Genomic DNA, 20,175 nt, shown 5'->3' on the forward strand with positions numbered 1-20,175 from the left:
GCATTCCTGATCCAGGAAGATCCACTGGAAAAGGAAACGGCAGCCCACTCCAGCCACTTGCCTGGAGAATACCATGGACAGAGAAACCTGGGGGGCCTATGGGGTCAGAATAGAGGGGTCTTGACTTAGCGACTAAATAGTAACAAAAAAAGTTTCATGGCTCATGTTTTTCTCTCTTTTTTCCTCTGTCTCTTTTTTTAGCTTTGTTGTTTCACCTTTCTTTATTGTATGCCTTTTCTCTCTCTTCTTCTGTGCGTTCTTGACTGGGTACTTGGACAAGCACAGTACACCCACTGTTGGCAGATTTGAACCACATCCTGATTGTCCTTTACTAGCAGACATTGCATGTGCCTGGTCCTGGGGTCAGCCCAACAGAAAACTAAGGGAAACTCAGTTCATTTCTGAGTCAACAACTTACCTGGCCCAGGAGTGGCTTTCTGATTCTGGGAAATATATGATTGTTTTTGAATGCTTTCAGTTCAGTTCAGTTCAGTTCAGTTGCTTAGTCATGTCCGACTCTTTGCAACCCCATGAATCGCAGCACGCCAGGTCTCCCTGTCCATCACCAACTCCCAGAGTTTACTCAAACTCATGCCCATCGAGTCGGTGATGCCATCCAGCCATCTCATCCTCTGTCGTCCCCTTCTCCTTCTGCCCCCAATCCCTCCCAGCATTGGGGTAATAGACCAATAATTCCAATGAGTCAGCTCTTCACATCGGTGGCCAAAGTATTGGAGTTTCAGCTTCAGCATCAGTCCTTCCAATGAACATCCAGGACTGATCTCCTTTAGGATGTACTGGTTGGATCTCCTTGCAGTCCAAGGGACTCTCAAGAGTCTTCTCCAACACTAGTTCAAAAGCATCAATTCGTCGGCGCTCAGCTTTCCTCACAGTCCAACTCTCACACCCATACATGACCACTGGAAAAACCATAGCCTTGACTAGACAGACCTTTGCTGGCAAAGTAATGTCTCTGCTTTCTAATACGCTGTCTAGGTTGGTCATAACTTTCCTTCCCAGGAGTAAGCGTCTTTTAATTTCATGGCTGCAATCACCATCTGCAGTGATTTTGGAGCTCCCCAAAATAAAGCCTGACACTGTTTCCACTGTTTCCCCATCTATTTGCCATGAAGTGATGGGACCAGATGCCATGATCTTAGTTTTCTGAATGTTGAGCTTTAAGTCAACTTTTTCACTCTCCTCTTTCACTTTCATCAAGAGGTTTTTTCATTTCTCTTCACTCTCTGCCATAAGGGTGGTGTCATCTGCATATCTGAGGTTATTGATATTTCTCCCAGCAATCTTGATTCCAGCTTGTGCTTCTTCCAGCCCAGCATTTCTCATGATGTACTCTGCATATAAGTTAAATAAGCAGCGTGACAATATACAGCCTTGACTGTGTACTCCTTTTCCTATTTGGAACCAGTCTGTTGTTCCATGTCCAGTTCTAACTGTTACTTCCTGACATTCATACAGGTTTCTCAAGAGGCAGGTCAGGTGGTCTGGTATTCCCATCTCTTTCAGAATTTTCCACAGTTTTTTGTGATCCACACAGTCGAAGGCTTTCGCATAGTCAATAAAGCAGAAATAGATGTTTTTCTGGAACTCTCTTACTTTTTCGATGATACAGCTGATGTTGGCTATTTGATCTCTGCTTCCTCTGCCTTTTCTAAAATCAGCTTGAATATCTGGAAGTTCATGGTTCACGTATTGCTGAAGCCTGGCTTGGAGAATTTTGAGCATTACTTTATTAGCGTGTGAGAAAAGTGCAATTGTGTGGTAGTTTGAGCATTCTTTGGGATGGCCTTTCTTTGGGATTGGAATGAAAACTGACTTTTTCCAGTCCTGTGGCCGCTGCTGAATTTTCCATATTTGCTGGCATATTGAGTGCAGCACTTTCACAGCATCATCTTTCAGGATGTGAAATAGCTTAACTGGAATTCCATCACATCCACTAGTTTTGTTCTTAGTGATGCTTTCTAAGGCCCACTTGATTTCACATTCCAGGATGTCTGGCTCTAGGTGAGTGATCACACCATTGTGATTATCTGGGTCATGAAGATCTTTTTTGTAAAGTTCTTCTGTGTATTCTTGCCACCTCTTCTTAATATCTTCTGCTTCTGTAGGTCCATACTATTTCTGTCCTTTATCGAACCCATCTTTGTGTGAAATGTTCCCTTGGTATCTCTAATTTTCTTGAAGAGGTCTCTAGTCTTTCCCATTCTGTTGTTTTCCTCTATTTCTTTGCATTGATCGCTGAGGAAGGCTTTCTTGTCTCTCCTGGCTGTTCTTTGTTTGTTTTTATTTTTCCATTTATTTTTATTAGTTGGAGGCTAATTACTTTACAATATTGTAGTGGTTTTTGCCATACATTGACATGAATCAGCCATGGATTTACATGTGTTCCCCATCCTGATCCCCCCTTCCACCTCCCTCTCCACCCCATCTCTCTGGGTCTTCCCAGTGCACCAGCCCCGAGCACTTGTCTCATGCACCCAACCTGGGCTGGTGATCTGTTTCACCCTTGATAATATACATGTTTTGATGCTGTTCTCTCAGAACATCCCACCCTTGCCTTTTCCCACAGAGTACAAGGGTCTGTTCTGTGCATCTGTGTCTCTTTTTCTGTTTTGCATATAGGGTTATCGTTGCCATCTTTCTAATTTCCATATATATGCATTAGTATGCTGTATTGGTCTTTATCTTTCTGGTTTACTTAACTCTGTATAATGGGCTCCAGTTTCATCCATCTCATTAGAGCTGATTAAAATGAATTCTTTTTAACAGCTGAGTAATATTCCATGGTGTATATGTACCACAGCTTCCTTATCTATTTGTCTGCTGATGAGCATCTAGGTTGCTTCCATGTCCTGGCTATTTTAAACAGTGCTGCGATGAACATTGGGGTGTATGTGTCTCTTTCAGGTCTGTTTTCCTCAGTGTGTATACCCAGGAGTGGGATTGCTGAGCCATATATCAGTTCTATTTCCAGTTTTTTAAGGAATCTCCACACTGTTCTCCATAACGGCTGTACTAGTTTGCATTCCCACCAACAGTGTTATAGGGTTCCTTTTTCTCCACACCCTCTCCAGCATTTATTGCTTGTAGACTTTTGGATAGCAGCCATCCTGACTGGCGTGTAATGGTACCTCATTGTGGTTTTGATTTGCATTTCTTTGATAATGAGTGATGTTGAGCATCTTTTCATGTGTTTGTTAGCCATCTGTATGTCTTCTTTGGAGAAATGACTGTTTAGTTCTTTGGCCCATTTTTTGATTGGGTCATTTATTTTTCTGGAATTGAGTTGCAGGAGTTGAAATCTGCATTCAAATGGGAATATCTTTCTTTTTCTCCTTTGCTTTTTGCTTCCCTTCTTTTCACAGCTATTTGTAAGGCCTTCTCAGACAACCATTTTTGCCTTTTTGCATTTCTTTTCCATGGGGATAGTCTTGATCCCTGTCTTCTGTACAATGTCACAAACCTCCATCCATAGTTCATCAGGCTCTCTGTCTATCAGATCAAGTCCCTTAAATCTATTTCTCACTTCCACTGTATAGTCATAAGGGATTTGATTGAATGCCTTACTATCTCCCAAATCCACACCCCTGTTCTATCAGAGTTTTACATGATCTTGTGTGTGTTTCTACCCTTACTCCCTGGTCCTGGCCCCATATTTATCTAGTTCCTCTGCAGGTGTAATGAGCCACTCCAGCTGCTCTTCAGTTCAAACTCAGAGTTAAGTGAAATGGACACCAGTTTCCAGGGAAGCTCCAAGTAGGGGAGAATATTGCACACAAGGATTTCTGCGATGAGTCTGCTTTGAGGGAGGCAGCAGGGTGCTGAACCGCCACATTTTACAGATCAAGATGGCTCCTCTCAAGTTAGGGGAGAGGTGAGTCTGAATAAAAACATAGCAGAAATGTCCTTCCGGTCTTTTGAATCTTCCCTAGTTGTGTGTACACTTTGTTGCTATAGATTTTTTTTGACTGTTTCCCAGAACTCCTACGACATTTTTCAGTTGCTTTCTCTCCATACTTCCCTTTTCAAGGGAGACATCATTCCTCCAAGCTCACTATTTTGCTGACATCACTCTATGTGTTAAATTGAATTTCCCTTCACAACATCTACTTGTACCAGTGCATCATGATTTCCCTTACTCTTCCCAAATTTGTTGCAATTTCAGTTATTTATATGTTTTTCTTATTAGCATGTTTAGCATGATAATAAAATATGTAATGATTACATAATAAGAGTACTCTAAAACGTTATACAACTCAGTACAAGGTATAAACACTCAAGATTCTGTTTGAACCTGCACGTGATATCCAAAATCGTTAATGATTAATGCCAATAAACACTTTGCCAACATGTCTGGTTTTGGTATTCTTTTCAGAATTTCACCCTAGTCAAGCCTGTAAGGGCTTCTCCGGTGGCCCAGTGGTGAGAATTCGCCTGCCAATGTAAGTGACACAAGAGACTTGAGTTGAATCCCTGGATCAGGAAGATATTGTGGTGTAGGAAATGGCAACCGACTCCAATAATCAAGCCTGGTATTCCATGAACTGTGGAGCCTGGCGGGGTACAGTCCATGGGGTTGTAAAAGAGTTGGACATGACTTACTGACTATACCTCTACCACCATAGGTGTTTAAAGCAAAATAATTTTGCTGCTGGAAAATTTAAAAAGGCAAATTTGGTTTTTTCACATTTTGATTCTCTATTAAGAGATTTTGGAAAATGATTAATAATCAACACTTTTTAATTGTGTGATTAGTGTGCCGTTCTGTACTATGAAATTGTTGTTTCAATTGATGTTTGATCAAAAGTGGGCTTCATAATTAGAAAAGTAAAATGACTGGTATGTGGAGGTTTCCATGTAATATTTGGGCAATAATTGTTTGGCATATTTCACCATTATATAACTGAAGTCATTCTGATTAAAAAAAAAACTACCAATGTAATTGGCTTCATTTCTCTTCCTACTCTATGGGCACTGGTTTAATCCTCTCTTCCTCCAATGTACCTGCTAGCATTGGACAGTCAGGTGGGGCGTTAACTTCCTGTTATTTATAACCTTGGAGGCAGAAGAAAAGATCAGTCTGCTTATTCAAAGGTGAAACAGACAATGGATCCCAAAGGCCAGAGAGTGAAGCTTAATGACGGCCACTTCATTCCTGTCCTGGGATTTGGCACCGCTGAAACTAAAGAGGTAACAGAGGTGATTTGGGGTTGAGATATAAATAGTAGTGGATGTAACATGAGTGGAAGGGACTTGTGTTGTCAAGCACTGAGCTCCTGGCTAGCTTCTCTAGCCACTAGCCAGAATAGAACCATGCCCTGTGAAAGGGGAGAGAGCATCCAGTTTTCACTCAACATCAGGGTCTGAGGCCGCACTCACCTGCAAATTACTCTGGTTCCCCCCGCCCCTTGCCCCAGTTTCTGTCTCTTTTCCAGCTTGGTAGAAGAGGTGAGCTTCAGCTGTCAAGATCACTGACTGTCAACTGCTTTGCTTTGAGGGCGATTGCAATGGCTGGGGTTCTCTTTGTAATTCATTAGTTCCAGAACTCTTACTTCCTTCAAAAAAGATGTGACCCAGAGAAGTATTTGAGGTGGAAGGTCCTAAGGATGAGGTGAATAGGAAAGAGTGGAGAGAATTGCTTTTCTACCGTGGGGTGCTTGGTAGGTGCCAGGCAAGACACTCCAGCTGTGTTTTGCCCTGTACATTGGTTGCTCCTTGGAAACTTCTAGTGGAAAATGTAGTGTCATTTGAGGGGATAAGCTACCATCTTACAGGCATGGTTGTGTAATGTATTCTTGGGTGTTGTAATGTCTTTTCATTAAAGTGTAGTTTTCAGTGCTTGGACAGAAAATGGACTATCGAACAAGTCCCCAGACCTGAAGCCAGAAAGTTTGCTGTCCATCTTGTCTTTAGAGAATGTAGTTGTGACAAGGTCTGATCCTGAAACTTTGCATCTCGCTTTTATCATTTGGAGAATGGAAGGAAATATTCAGAGGCATTTTGGAAAGAGAAGACAGGACTTTGTAGTGCAAAGTAGGGTGCTGGGAGTAAAGTGTCCAGGCTAGTACTGAAGCTCACTGGTCCTTTCCTCAGTACATCCCTGAATGCCCATGTGTTTAAGAAAGACCAGGACTGCACCCAACAGAGGGTGGTTACACCAATTATCTATCTCCTTGAAGTAGAAAAGATTCTGACACATGAAAAATTATGGAATATTATTCAACATTTAAAAAAAAGTTAATCCTGCCATTTGAAACCACACAGGTGAACCGGGAGAACTTTAACTAAGTGAAGTAAGCCAAAAATAAAAGGATAAATATTACTTGATGTTTTTGTGAAAAGTGAAAGTGAAGTCGCTCAGTCGTGTCCGACTCTTTGCTACCCCATGTATTGTAGCCTACAAGACTCCTCTGTCCATGGGATTTTCCAGGCAAGAACACTGGAGTGGGTTGCCATTTCCTTCTCCAGGAGATCTTCTTGACCCAGGGATCAAACCTGGGTCTCCCTTATTGTGGTCAGATGCTTTACCGTCTGAGCCACCAAGAAAGTCTCTTTATAGGTGGAACTAAAATAGTGGAACATATAGAAACAGAGAGTAGAGAAATGGAGACCAGAAGCTGAAGACAAATCTGTGAAAAATGGAAAGATGTTTGTCAACAGTCTAGACTTTCAGTGATAAGATGAATAAGTTGGTGACCTGATGCACAGAACCGTGACTATAGTTATAAATAATGGCTGATAACCTGAGATTTTGTAGAGACTAGGTCTTAAGTTTTCTTACAAACTCCATAAAGTAAGGTAAGTGAAATGAGGGATCTGCTAACTGGCTTGTTTTTGGTGATCATCAACAATGGATCCTTATATGAGAACTTCACTTTGTGTACCTTGAATAGATACAGTTTACATCTGGTGTATTCCACATAGCTTCACTGGTAGATAGTGGTCTCAGAAGTTTTCACCTTGCTTCTTGATGCTTTTTGTTATTGTTGTTGTTCAGTCACTAAGTCATGTCTGACTCTTTGTGATCGTATGGATTGCAACAGGCCAGGCTCCCTGTCTCTCACTATCTCCTGTAGTTTAATGTCTTTACCATATACCTTATACCTTTGTTGATTTTACTGCAAGAATCTTATAGTACAAATCATATTCATGACTACAACTTTATGCTGAGTCCTTTGGGTCTACTGAAACTGGAGGTGGGCTTTGGGTCATCTGATGCCTGTGATTGACCACAGATCATTAGGGATGTGAGGGTTACTGTGTGTATTTAAAATCTGACCAAGAATGTTCAGGGAAACTGTCCAGGGTTCGGCACCACACATACAGATCTAATCAAAGACATGAAGAAAAGTTGAATCTTTGGAAAATCAAAGCTTGTGCTAGCAATCACTTAATCATGTGGATGTTAAAATTCTGCCTTGTTGCTCATGTAGGTTCTTAAGAGTGAAGCTCTGGAAGTCACCAAATTCGCTATAGACGTTGGGTTCCGCCATGTTGACTGTGCTCATTTGTATCAAAATGAGGAGCAGGTTGGCCAGGCCATTCGAAGCAAGATTGCAAATGGCACTGTGAAGAGAGAAGACATATTCTACACTTCAAAGGTATTGTGTGTTGTGTGTGTGAATATGTGGGCTAGTGAGTGTGCCCAGGTGACTAATATATAATAGTATTATTTATTTGGTGAAGAGTTGATTGGTGAACTATGATTTTTGGTATGTTCTTACGGTATTAAAAATCCTTGGTGTTCAGCGGTTAAGAGTTGGCACATTACCATTATTGGTAAAGGAAGTAATATCCCACAAGCCACAAGGGAAGACCAAAAGAAAATTTCCTAAATTATTATTAATAAAATTTCTATTCTTTAATATTTTCAGCTTTGGTGCACCTTTCTTCGGCCAGAGCTGGTCAGGCCAGCCTTGGAAAAGTCACTGAAAAATCTTCAACTGGACTATGTCGATCTCTATATTATTCATTTTCCACTGGCTATGAAGGTTGGAAATATGTGTGATTACATCAATATTATGTCTTGTGTTAGAATGTGCATCAACTTGCAAGGATGGTTGAATTAAGATTTTTCTTGGTAGATTGAAGGGATGATTACGCTAGAGTTCAGTTCAGTTCAGTCACTCAGTCGTGTCCAACTCTTTGTGATCCCATGAATCGCAGCACACCAGGCCTCCCTGTCCATCACCAACTCCCGGAGGCTACTCAAGCTCATGCCCATCGAGTCAGTGATGCCATCCAGCCATCTCATCCTCTGTGGTCCCTTTCTCCTCCTGCCCCCAACACCCCCCTTCCCCAGCATCAGGGTCTTTTCCAGTGAGTCAACTCTTCACTAGAGTAGAATCCCCCAAATAATCATTTGTGGTCATCTATTTACCGAGTTTCTTTGACTCTGTTACATGCCTCCCAGACAAAGGAGTTAATAATCTGAGAGTCTCTGCCTGAAAAACTTGAGGAGGTAGAAATAGGTGAGTTCTGCACACAGTCCTGGTTATGACTCCTGAGTGTCTGGGGATTTCATGAACCAAGAGTTTGGTGCAGCTGTGGTGAGCATGACACTGCCTTACATTGAACACGATGAGTTTATCTTGTCTTTCATCCTTTTAAGTTGAGCAGATTTGGTGGTGCTCCCTCTTGGGTGAGTCTAAACCTTGTACCTTTATAGGGAATTGGGAGACATTGTCTACAGTCCTGCCTGACTTTACAATGAGATTTGTAGGCCGCACTTAGTAATTAAGAATGTTTACTTAGAACTCAAATAGGGGCACTGTATCAACCTAGAGGGGTGGGATTTGGAGGGAGATGGGAAGGAGGTTGAAAAGGGAGGAGATATATGTTTACCTATGGCTGATTCGTGTTGAGGTTTGACAGAAAACAACAAAATTCTGTAAAGCAATGATGCTTCAATTAAAAAAGAAATTAAAAAGAAAGAATGGTTTGCTTAGAACTTTTGATTTCAAGTTACAGAAATCAACTCAAGTCATCTAATGCAAAATAGCTAAGTGCACTACGTAGACTGCAAGTCTCAGACACAGAGAAATTTGAGGATTTGCAGGACTCTTCAGAAATGTCTCCTTTTTCTATCGCTTACCATGGCATTACTATATTTTTATTGAACATTTTCCATTGGTGGCAAATATAATTTTGGGGGCATTTCAAGGCTCTGGGTCATGGATATTTGAGAGCATGTCTGGATTTTCCACATTCCATATAAACCTAACGAGAGCCTTGCTGGCTCACATGCCTGCTCTAGCGCATCTGATGCTCAAAGGGAAAAGGAAATCTTATATCTAGCCCAGATGTAGCTTGCAAATTTTATTCTGGAAATTATGGCATGGAACTTACTGCCCTTCTCAGACCAGAGACATTTCAAGAAAGGCAAGTACAGGAAACAGACAAAATTCACAGAAGTCACTGGAAGTCCATTTTAGGACATAGAAAAATTGTATTTTTTGTAACACATAAAAAGTGTAAGACAATAAAATAAGCCTCCCTCCTATAGAAATTTCTTACAACTCCATACACAAATCACCTTGCAAATATTAGTATGCAGAAAGTTGTAAACCTACCTCGTGGAGATTTAATTCCTGGTGCCTTGCAGCCTGGCTAATTGTGGACAAATTATTTGGTCACATCCCTAATATTCCTGCTTCTGTTCCAGCCAGGGGAGGAATTGTTTCCAAAAGATGAAAATGGAAAACTGATAGTTGACTCGGTGGATCTCTGTCACACATGGGAGGTGAGTCCAGGGAGGAGAGAACCAGTGGAGGAGCCAGGAGAGGGGGAACCTCCTTCATTTCTTCTACCTGTGAGAATGGGCTGTGGACCATCTGACTCAGCAGTTCATGAATCTAAGGGCTGGGATGCTTGGGTTGTAGGGGAGAAATCATTGCTGAAATATTTACATAGAGGGATGAAATGGAGAATTTTGGACAATGAAGACAATGCATTTTTCTTTCCATGTGATATGTCTTCTTCAGTTTTTTTTATGGAGGAAATGGTAATTCTTCAATTTACGTGTTGACTTTCTTCTGTTTTTTCCTCTTGATGCTCAATGTTAACTCTTGAACATGACCATCTTTATTGATTTTTTTTAACATGTATTTTTGTCCTATTGCCTGTTCCTAGTGACTGCTCACCACTTCTTCTTCCCCAGGCCCTGGAGAAGTGTAAGGACGCAGGGTTGACCAAGTCCATCGGGGTGTCCAACTTCAACCACAAGCAGCTAGAGAAGATCCTGAACAAGCCGGGGCTCAAGTATAAGCCTGTCTGCAACCAGGTGAGCAACTCAGCTCCTGTCCCTCCTGCTCTTCAGACACTCCTTCTTGCACTGGAGCCAAACATCTGTCTATCCTCCCCTCCTGTTCATCCGACCTTTGTGGACAGAGGACTCTAGAGAACAGAATCTCTATCTGGATGGTGTGAATAGAACCCAAAATAGTATTTCTATGTAGTCTGGATGGAAAAGGTGGGGGAGGGCATCCTGATGAATTGTAGGTAGAACCTAGAACTAGAGGTAGGAGGTGTTTCCCTGAGATTAAAGGATGACAAGATTGGATGGGAAAGTGCCCTGAAATGAACTGTGTATAGGAAGGAAGCCATGAAAACATAGAATGAAAAGTAAATTAATAAATTAACAAATCAGCTGAGATGGGTGATAAGGGTTTGTGTGGGGCTCTGATGGCTGAATCCTTAGTCTTGTTGTCTCAGCATTTATGAGTCTCAACAGGGAGCACAGAACAGAAAAATGTGCTGGTGATGATGAAAGTCATCCAGGTTACAGGGTGAAGTTAAAGGCTCGTGAAGATGCTAACAGAAGATAAAACATTTACCCGGGAATATCTACTCAAATATAGAGTTTACCTTTTGATTACTCAGTCTTGGACTGGTTCTCCCATCCATGGTCTGTCATAAAATTAACTGTATAAACACACTTTTCTCTATTTCTCTGTAGATGTTGATATTTCCAGTTTACATTTAATGTTGCAATCTTTCCTTTCAGTTCAGTTCAGTCACTCTGTCATGTTCAACTCTTTGTGACCCCATGAACAGCAGCACGCCAAGCCTCCCTGTCCATCACCAACTCCCGGAGTGCACCCAAACCTATGTCTATTGAGTCGGTGATGCCATCCAGGCATCTCATCCTCTGTCGTCCCTTTCTCCTCCTGCCCTCAATCTTTCCCAGCAACAGGGTCTTTTCAAATGAGTCAGCTCTTCACATCAGGTGGCCAAAGTATTGGAGTTTCGGCTTCAACATCAGTCCTACCAACGAACACCCAGGACTGATCTCCTTTAGGATGGACTGGTTGGATCTCCTTGCAGGCCAAGAGACTCTCAAGAGTCTTCTCTGACACCACAGTTCAAAAGCATCAATTTTTTGGCACTCAGCTTTCTTTATAGTCCAACTCTCACATCCATACTTGACCACTGGAAAAACCATAGCCCGACTAGACAGCCTCTGTTGAAAAAGTAATGTCTCTGCTTTTTAATATGCTGTCTAGGTTGGTCATAACTTTCCTTCCAAGGAGTAAGCATCTTTTAATTTTATGGCTGCAATCAACATCTGCAGTTGTTTTGGAGTCCCCCAAGATAAAGTCAGCCACTGTTTCCACTGTTTCCCCATCTATTTGCCATGAAGTGATGGGACCAGATGCCATGACCTTAGTTTTCTGAATGTTGAGTTTTAAGCGAACTTTTTCACTCTCTTTCTTTCACTTTCATCAAGAGGCTCTTAAGTTCTTCCCCACTTTCTGCCATAAGGGTGGTGTCATCTGCGTAGCTGAGGTTATTGATATTTCTCCTGGCAAACTTTATTCCAGCTCGTGCTTCCTCCAGCCCAGCATTTCTCATGATGTACTCTGCATATAAGTTAAATAAGCAGAGTGACAATATACAGCCTTGACATTCTCCTTTTCCTATTTGGAACCAGTCTGTTGTTCCATGTCCAATTCTAACTGTTGCTTCCTGACCTGCATACAGGTTTCTCAAGAGGCAGGTCTGGTGGTCTGGTATTCCCATCTCTTTCAAAATTTTCCACAGTTTATCTTTCCTGTAGGCATTTAAAACTTTTAATCTTTCTCTGTCATATTAATATTATCTTTTCAAATAATCTGACACTCTTCTCTGTTGACATTCTACAGGTGGAATGTCACCCTTATCTCAATCAGAGCAAACTGTTGGATTTCTGCAAGTCACATGATATTGTTCTTGTTGCCTACGGTGCTCTGGGATCCCAACGAATAAAAGGATGGTATTGAATCCTATTGAAGACAAGTGGGAGTTTCCCTAAAATTCAATTTTTGATGAGATATTTTAAAATACAGTACTCAGATAATTCTCATAAGCAGAGGGGAGAGAGGGGATGGATGCAATATTTTCTTCTGTTTTAACTTCCCATCACCCAGCCATTTTTCATACATTGTATTAGCTTGTAGACTCATCATTAACAAATGTTTTCATTAAAATGTATATATAATCACCTAGTTGGAACCAGAGACACAAGCTTATATCATGATTTATGTAGTTATTAACTAATAACATATTTCTAAAAATAGAAGTTCCAAGTCTCATTTACCTTATGCCTAAAATTGGGATAATAATATACAATTCTCAGGTCTATTATGATAGAAAAAACTAAACTTTATCCATTTTTGTAAATATCTAAAGAAGAGTAACGAGGGAATAAGTGTCTCTGATTTTGAGACTACTTACTTTTTATCAATACCTTAGGAAAGTGAAATTAAAAAAAATCCCTGGTTTTCCCCTTCTGTTTCCCTGTTCATGTCCTTGATTATAGAAGAAAAACAACCTTTCAGAATTAAAGAAAAACCCCACAACTTTAGCAATCCTGGTCTCAGGTCAATAATGTATCCGAACCACATGCAGAGCTTTGTAAACAGAATGGGAGGTGATCCAGTTGAGATGCTGATTCAGTTTCTCTTCAGCTAAGCCATGAAATTTGTATTTTGAACAAAATCCCAGGTGATGTTGATCATGCTGGTCCATGGACCACACTTTGAGAAGCACTGGTGTAGAGCGTACCTACTTGATCTGTTTGGAAAAACTACTCACGAAGCGAGTACTTAGTCTCAGCACCTCAGCATTTCTGAATTTTCTTCCAGGGTGAATCTGAACCACCCTGTTCTCTTGGAGGACCCAGTTCTCTGTACCATTGCCAAAAAGCACAAGCAAACTCCCGCGCTGGTTGTCCTTCGCTACCAGATACAACGTGGAGTTGTGGTTCTGGCCAAGAGTTACAACAAGAAGCGGATCAAAGAAAACATAAAGGTGATGAGTAGGGCTGTTGGCAGAGGGGTTCTAACGAATATCCTTCATGAGGGTCATTCTTTGTCTATCTCTCAAGACTTTCCTTGAGACAAGATGAATTACCTGTTCTTCCCTGTGCATGAATGCCTTATGTATATTCCTGATGGTTTTCTCCTTCTACTGAGGCAACAGGAGAGGTGGCTTGGCTGGAGAGTGTTCAGTTCTGTTCAGTCGTTCAGTCTTGTCTGACTCTTTTCGACCCCATGGACTGCAGCACACCAGGCTTCACTGTCCATCACCAACTCCTTGAGCTTGCTCAAAGTCATGTCCATCAAGCTGGTGATGCCATCCAATCATCTCATCCTCTATCTTACCCTATTCTTCCTGCCTTCTATCTTTTGCAGCATCAGGGTCTTTTCCAATGACTCAGTTCTTTGCATCAGGTTACCAAAGTATTGGAGCTTCACCTTCAGCATCAGTCCTTCCAATGAATATTCAGGACTGTTTTCCTTTAAAATTGACTGGTTTGATCCTCTTGCAGTCCAAGGGACTCTCAAGAGTCTTCTTCAATGCCACAGTTCAAAAGCATCATTTCTTTGGTGCTCAGCTTTCTTTACGGTGTACCTCTCACATCCATACATGGCTACTGGGAAAAGCACAGCTTTGACTATGGGCTTTTGTTGGTAAAGCAATGCCTCTGTTTTTTAATATGCTGTCTAGGTTTGTCATAGCTTTTCTTAGAAGGAGCAAGGGTCTTTTAATTTCATGGCTGCAGTCACAATCTATAGTGATTTTGGAGCCCAAGAAAATACATTTGGACAGAAAATGGAGATTTTAGTTCCAGTGCTAGGTCTGCAATTTATCCTATCACCGTGTACAAATGATGTCTTCTTACCTTCATTCTCAATGGATGAAATTGCATTATGTGATTATTTTAAGCCTTTTGGACTTTTTTTGTTTGTTTGTTTTTAACAAAATGCCACAGATGCGGTGTCTTAGAAACAATGAAAATTTGTTTCTCACATTTCTGAAACTGGAGGTCTGAGGTCAGGGTGCCTGTATGGTCATGTAATGGCCCCTCTTCTAGGTCATAAGGTTCTCCTTGTATCTTAACAGGGTTGAGGGGCAACAGAGTTCTCCCAAGTTTCTTACATGACTGTGATTGTTGAAATCTCATTCACTAAGGCTCCATCATCATGACCTAATCACCCCTGAATGGCTCCATTTCTAACACCATCCATATGTGAATTTTGGGGCATGAAAATTATGGCAGCAATCTTTCATCTCCAAACCATTGTGGTTTTGTTTTGCATTTTCCTGAATACTAATAAGGTTTCATCTTCATATATTTAACTTTCTTGAGTTTCTGTCTTTGTGAAGTTCCTCTTCAAGACTTTGTCCACTTTTGCATGATGTATCTCATTTGTTTTCTGTGCAAGAGACCATTACTCTACCCTTAGGCATAGGTGTATAGAAAACTCTCCCCAGTTTTAAGATTTAATGCAGAGATCAGTTATGCGTCTCTTGATTCTGTGGTTTGAGTTTCCGCCTGCACTCAGCTCAACTGTTGTCCTCTTGGCTGGGCTCCCTTATGCATTTGCAGTTCAGTGCAGAGCAGTTTGGCAGTTCTGCTGTAGCAGGCAGATATGACTCTTCTCAGAGGAGCCTGCACACTTTTCCATGCAGTTTTTCATATAAATTTGGCTAGACTGTGGTCAACTAACTTGATTTTCATCTCAGGATAGTGCTGTGATTTCAAGCCAGGGAGTGGGGAAAAATCTATGTCATTATCTCAGCTCAGAACTAAGTCACCACTTCTTGCAAATTTCAGTCTCACTGCAAGTTACAGGTCAGCCCATGACAAGAGTCAGGTGCATGGGCCCTTGAAAAATTGTTTTTCTTTCAAATTTGATTCAAAAATACACCTGAAATTGATTTTCTAATGTGATATAAAAATGATTGCCTATATGTTTGTTGAAATATATTTAATAGATTTTCGTTATCAACTCTGTCATATAACAAGTGTCCATAAGTACATTTGTGGCCCTTCTCTTCTATTTAACTATTCAGTTTTCTGTTCTGTGTTTTTAAAATGGAAAATAAATGTTCTTTCTCAGAATGGTACATTTGTTTTTAAGGATGTCTTGACTGCTCTTGACTAGCTGTTCTTCTACTTAAAATTTAGTATCACTTTACTGATTTCCACAAAGGAATATGTGTTTAAGTCATGTTCATGTCACACTGAATCACTCTGGAAAATGTATTTCTTTAGAAAGTTGAGCTTTTTTTTTATTGACTGTGATGTGAATTTTTAATAATTTGTTGTTCTTTATTGTTTTAAACACTTTTCACTCATAACTGTTTATACTAAAGCATTAGTTGCTTTAGTTGTGTCTGACTCTTTGCAACCCCATGGACTGTAGCCCGCCAGGTTCCTCTGTCCATGCGATTCTCCAGGGAAGAATGCTGGAGTGGGTTGCCCTTTCCTTCTCCAGGACATTTTCCCAACACTGGGATCTCCTCCACTAAGGCATTGATATATAGGTTTCCTTAGATTTACTCATAGATAATGAGCAAGTTTCATAACATATTCCTGAACAGGATTTCAAGGGGGCATTTCCTTCCCACACTGCTTCAGCTGAATGCTGTCACCCTTAGGGCATGTTGGGGAGAGGCAAACATTCTAATGTTAGCTCAGGTTCAGTATCGAATCAGGAGTGTCTAAAGCAGTGTGTTTGGAAAAAGCAGGTTTTAGTTTGTTTTCTGTCACAAGTGATTCACTCAGAAAGATAAGGGACTGATGCACTGTAATGTTTGTGAGGTGGACAGAGAAGGAGAAGGTGTGGGAAGGAGAGGTGAGAACTCAGCAGAGGGGCCCAGGTTCTTCTCCAGCAAGCTGAGGACAGACATGGCTTTCCTGCCCCCTCTTCTTGTCTCCATCCAGCTGGAAATTCCTCCAGTCCCCAGGGGGAGGTCAGCTCCTTCTGGGAGAGATTAATGTGATTGTTCCTTCCTTCCAGGTGTTTGACTTTGAATTGAGTCCAGATGACATGAAAGCAATTGATGGCCTCAACAGAAATATAAGATACTATGAATTTCTAATGTAAGTGACTGTTTCACATACACAGGTTTTTTTTTTTTTTTTTTCTTTTTTCTTTTGTCACAGGCAGGTGAGCAGGGAAACTAAGCTTTTTAAAAGTTTAATTCTTGGAAGACAGTCTTGATTTCTAGTGTAGGAGTCAGCCAGGTACTTCCTGCAGACCTCAAACCAGAGATTTCCTCCAGAGCTCCATCCTTGATCAACAGAAATGTGATTGGGGCCCAGGATAGCCCATCAGTAAAACTCCCACAGTTGACATTGAGGTGAATGAATTCACTAATTTGTTCCCCTAAACCTTGTGCCTGGTGTACCTCCTCTCAGAGCCCAGGGAGCCAGGAAACACAAAGGGACAATGCCTGCAGCCGACTATTCTTTCAGTGACCAGTGAATATGTTTAATTGTTAATTCTATTTATGTCAGGGGAATATGTTAATTAAAGCTGTGTTATAATGATGTCAGATTTCGTAAATGAATCCACCTCTTTGTCTTCCAGTGGTGTCAGTCACCCTGAGTATCCATTCTCTGAAGAATATTGACTCTCAGCTCTCACTGTGGTTCTTCCATAACTTGTTACTTCTAGAGTGGTGAAGAAAATTTTTGTGCCTGAAGGAGAAGTTTAAATCAAGTGTCTGAACTTCTGAAATCATGCCTTTCCTTTTAAAAATAAACAGTTTATGAAACAGCATAGACTTCAAAGTAAGAATACTCTTTCTTCCTGAAATAATACATATGTATGACAGAATATTTAGATAGAGAAGGGACAGGATGGGCAATGATGATTAGCTGTGTTTACCCATTGGATAACAGTTACCTTTGATGCATTTACCTTGTGATTTTCTTAGACAAATATGTGCATTTGTTTACTTACAAAGATAAATAAACTTCAATCAACAGGTTGTATACTTCTCTTGAAACATAGCCTAAGTATCCTGGTGAGCTGAAAATATGAGTTAAAAAATCCAATATTGACTGAAAAAAAAATCCAGTATTATATTTCTCTTCCTGTATAGTAAGCAGGACATCTTATCCATTTATGTAATTTCTTGTTTGTCTGCCCATGCTCAGCATATTGATGAATCTTTACATATTTTGAGTTTATTCATTGGTCATTCAGGAAAACTTTATTGAGCATTCTTTAGTAAGAAATTGTTATATCAATAAATGTCAATAAATGAAATGAGAAATGTCTTGAGTCTTGTGGAGAATGAGACTGTGAATGATATCAGCAGAATTTAGCTGTTAGAAATGGGTAAGTGTCTGTTGAGATAATTCTGCCCAATCTCTCCTGTTTCCTCTGTACATTTTTTAGGCAGAGACATCAAATCCCCTTCACCTCACATACCTTTTCAAACAGCCTTGCTTTTACAAACAGTCTTGAAAATAAAGATAGTGGCTCCCTGCATTTCTCCGGAATAGTAAACACTTACTCCAGGAAGGAAGAATATTCATGGAACATTTAAGGGCCAGCATGATGGCTGATGGGGTGGATTTAGTGAGTTGGGGAGACAGGAGCTGAAGACAAGTCAGAGAGCTGGTGGGGCAGGGGGTCCTTGTCACATAGGCTTTTAAAGAACTTTACTGTGAGGGAAATGGAGAAGGGTATTTCCAGAACACTGATACTTGGGCCCATCTCTGATAGCCAATGACCACCCTGGCCTGTCCAGATGTCTCATTGTCTGATACAACTATGTATCCCCCACTACCCACTCTGTCCAGCACATGTGGCCCTCGCCCCGGGGAGAGTGAACTGGATCCAGAGGCACTGAGGGGGGCATCTTTGGGCTGGGGGCACACGGGCTGCCCAGTAAATCGGCCAAGTCCTGGGCAGCATCCGGTGACCCCTTCAATCTGTTCCAGGAGCAGAAGCGGATGTGTGTCTCAGGAGAGGAGTCAGGTTCCGGACCCTCCTGTGGGTCCCTCTGGGTTCCCAACAGCTGCAGGGTCGTCACCTCCTGGGGTCGTCCCAGGGCTGCGGTGCCCAGTGCGTGGTGTGCACAGGTCTCTGCAGGGAGGACCTCCAATTCCCTGTCCCCCCCTCCTCATCTGGGACCCTCCTGTGAACTCAGTCCTGATCTGACGGTTTCTCTTTCCTTCCCACCTAGCTCCATGGGGATGGTTCTTTACAGCCTTGGTGGAGGGGGCTTCCTGCTGGTGTCGTGTGTTTTCAAGAGATGTGACCCTGATATGCTCCCGGGGGAGGGTGATCTCAGCATCAGCTTGCCCATCTGAAGCTCCTTCCCAGGACAGTGTGTGACACTCACTGTGCACTAAATGTGGCTCCTGTGACAGTTCTGGAAGAGTCAGTGCCGATTTCTTTTATTTCTTTCATGGATCAGACTTCCTAGGTAGGGCAGGGGTAAAGAATCTGCCCGCCAATGCAGTTGATGTGGGTTGGATCCCTGATCCAGGAAGATCCTCTGGCAAGGGAAATGGCAGCCCACTCTAGTATTCTTGCCTGCAGAATCCCATAGGCAGAGAAACCTGTGGGGCTACCATCCATGGGGTCACAAAAGAAGGGTCTTGACTTAGCAACTAAACAGTAACAAAAACAGTGTCATGACTCATGATTTTCTCTTTCTTTTTTCCTCTCTGTCTCTTTTTTAGCTTTCTTTTTTCACGTTTCTTTATTGTATGTCTTTTCTCTCTCTTCCTCTGTGTGTTCATGACTGGGTACTTGAACAACCACAGCATACTCACTGTTTGCAGATTTGTACCACATCCTGATTGTCCTTCCCTAGTTGGTGTGGCATGTGCCCAGTCCTTGGGTCAGCCCAATAGGAAACTAATGGCAACTCAGTTCATTTCTGAGTCACAACTTACCTGACTCCTGAGTGGCTCTGGTTCTGGGGAATTTATGACTGTTTTTGAGTGCCCTGTGTGTGTGTGTGTGTGTGTGTGTGTGTGTGTGTGTGTTAGTGGTGCAGGCGTGTCCAACTCTTTGCAACTCCATGGACTGTAACCCGCCAGGTTTCTCTGTCCATGGAATTCTCCAGGCAGAATACTGGAGTGGGTTGCTATTTCCTTCTCCAGAGGAACTTCCCAACCTGGGGATTGAACCCTGGTCTCCTGCATCACAGGCAGATTATTTACTGTTTGAACTAATATTACCTTGTCTAGGCAACCGCAGTATGGCACCCAGCACTCTCACACACACTCCCACAACCTGTTTCCTCATGAGCAGTCCCAGTATGACCTGGGAATGTGGTTATAAGACTCGGAAAGTGCAGGGAGACACACTGCCCTATCTCTGGAAGTTAGGCCTTTTGGAAAACTTGGAGGTCTCACATCTTAGAAGCTGGGCAGCTCCTGATACATAGAGGCCTGAAAACACACTCTCTGTTGATGCCTTTCCTTCCTTGAAGCCCTACTGCTGCTGCTACGTCGTTTCAGTCATGTCCGACTCTGTGCGACCCCATAGACAGCAGCCCACCAGGTTTCCCCGTCCCTGGGATTCTCCAGGCAGGAACACTGGAGTGGGTTGCCATTTCCTTCTCCAAAGCATGAAAGTGAAAAGTGAAAGTGAAGTCGCTCACTCTCCGTGACCCCGTGGACTGCAGCCTACTAGGCTCCTCTGCCCATGGGATTTTCCAGGCAAGAGTACTGGAGTGGGGTGCTATTACCTTCTCCTCAAAGCCCTACTACCCCCCAAATCCACACTCCAGTTCTATCAGTGTTTTACATGGTCTAGTGTGTGTCTCCACCCTTACTCCCTTGTCCTTGGCCCCATATATATATAGTTTGCGTGCAACTGTAAGGAACCACTCCAGTTGCTCTTCAGTTTAAGCTCA

General features: G+C 42.0%; 1 protein-coding gene across 1 annotated transcript; it reads left to right on the top strand.

Annotated features, from left to right (window-relative positions):
• The first annotated feature begins 5,112 nt into the window (after positions 1–5,112).
• LOC136159316 (dihydrodiol dehydrogenase 3-like) lies at positions 5,113–17,442 on the top strand. Its single transcript, XM_065921397.1, has 9 exons — positions 5,113–5,208; positions 7,452–7,619; positions 7,893–8,009; positions 9,683–9,760; positions 10,178–10,300; positions 12,162–12,271; positions 13,143–13,308; positions 16,308–16,390; positions 16,881–17,442. The coding sequence occupies exons 1-9, from the start codon at positions 5,125–5,127 to the stop codon at positions 16,921–16,923; spliced, it is 972 nt and encodes a 323-aa protein (XP_065777469.1). The 5' UTR covers positions 5,113–5,124; the 3' UTR covers positions 16,924–17,442.
• The last annotated feature ends 2,733 nt before the right edge of the window (positions 17,443–20,175 follow it).

Source organism: Muntiacus reevesi, chromosome 2, assembly GCF_963930625.1.
Source record: "Muntiacus reevesi chromosome 2, mMunRee1.1, whole genome shotgun sequence".
Taxonomy (NCBI): domain Eukaryota; kingdom Metazoa; phylum Chordata; class Mammalia; order Artiodactyla; family Cervidae; genus Muntiacus; species Muntiacus reevesi.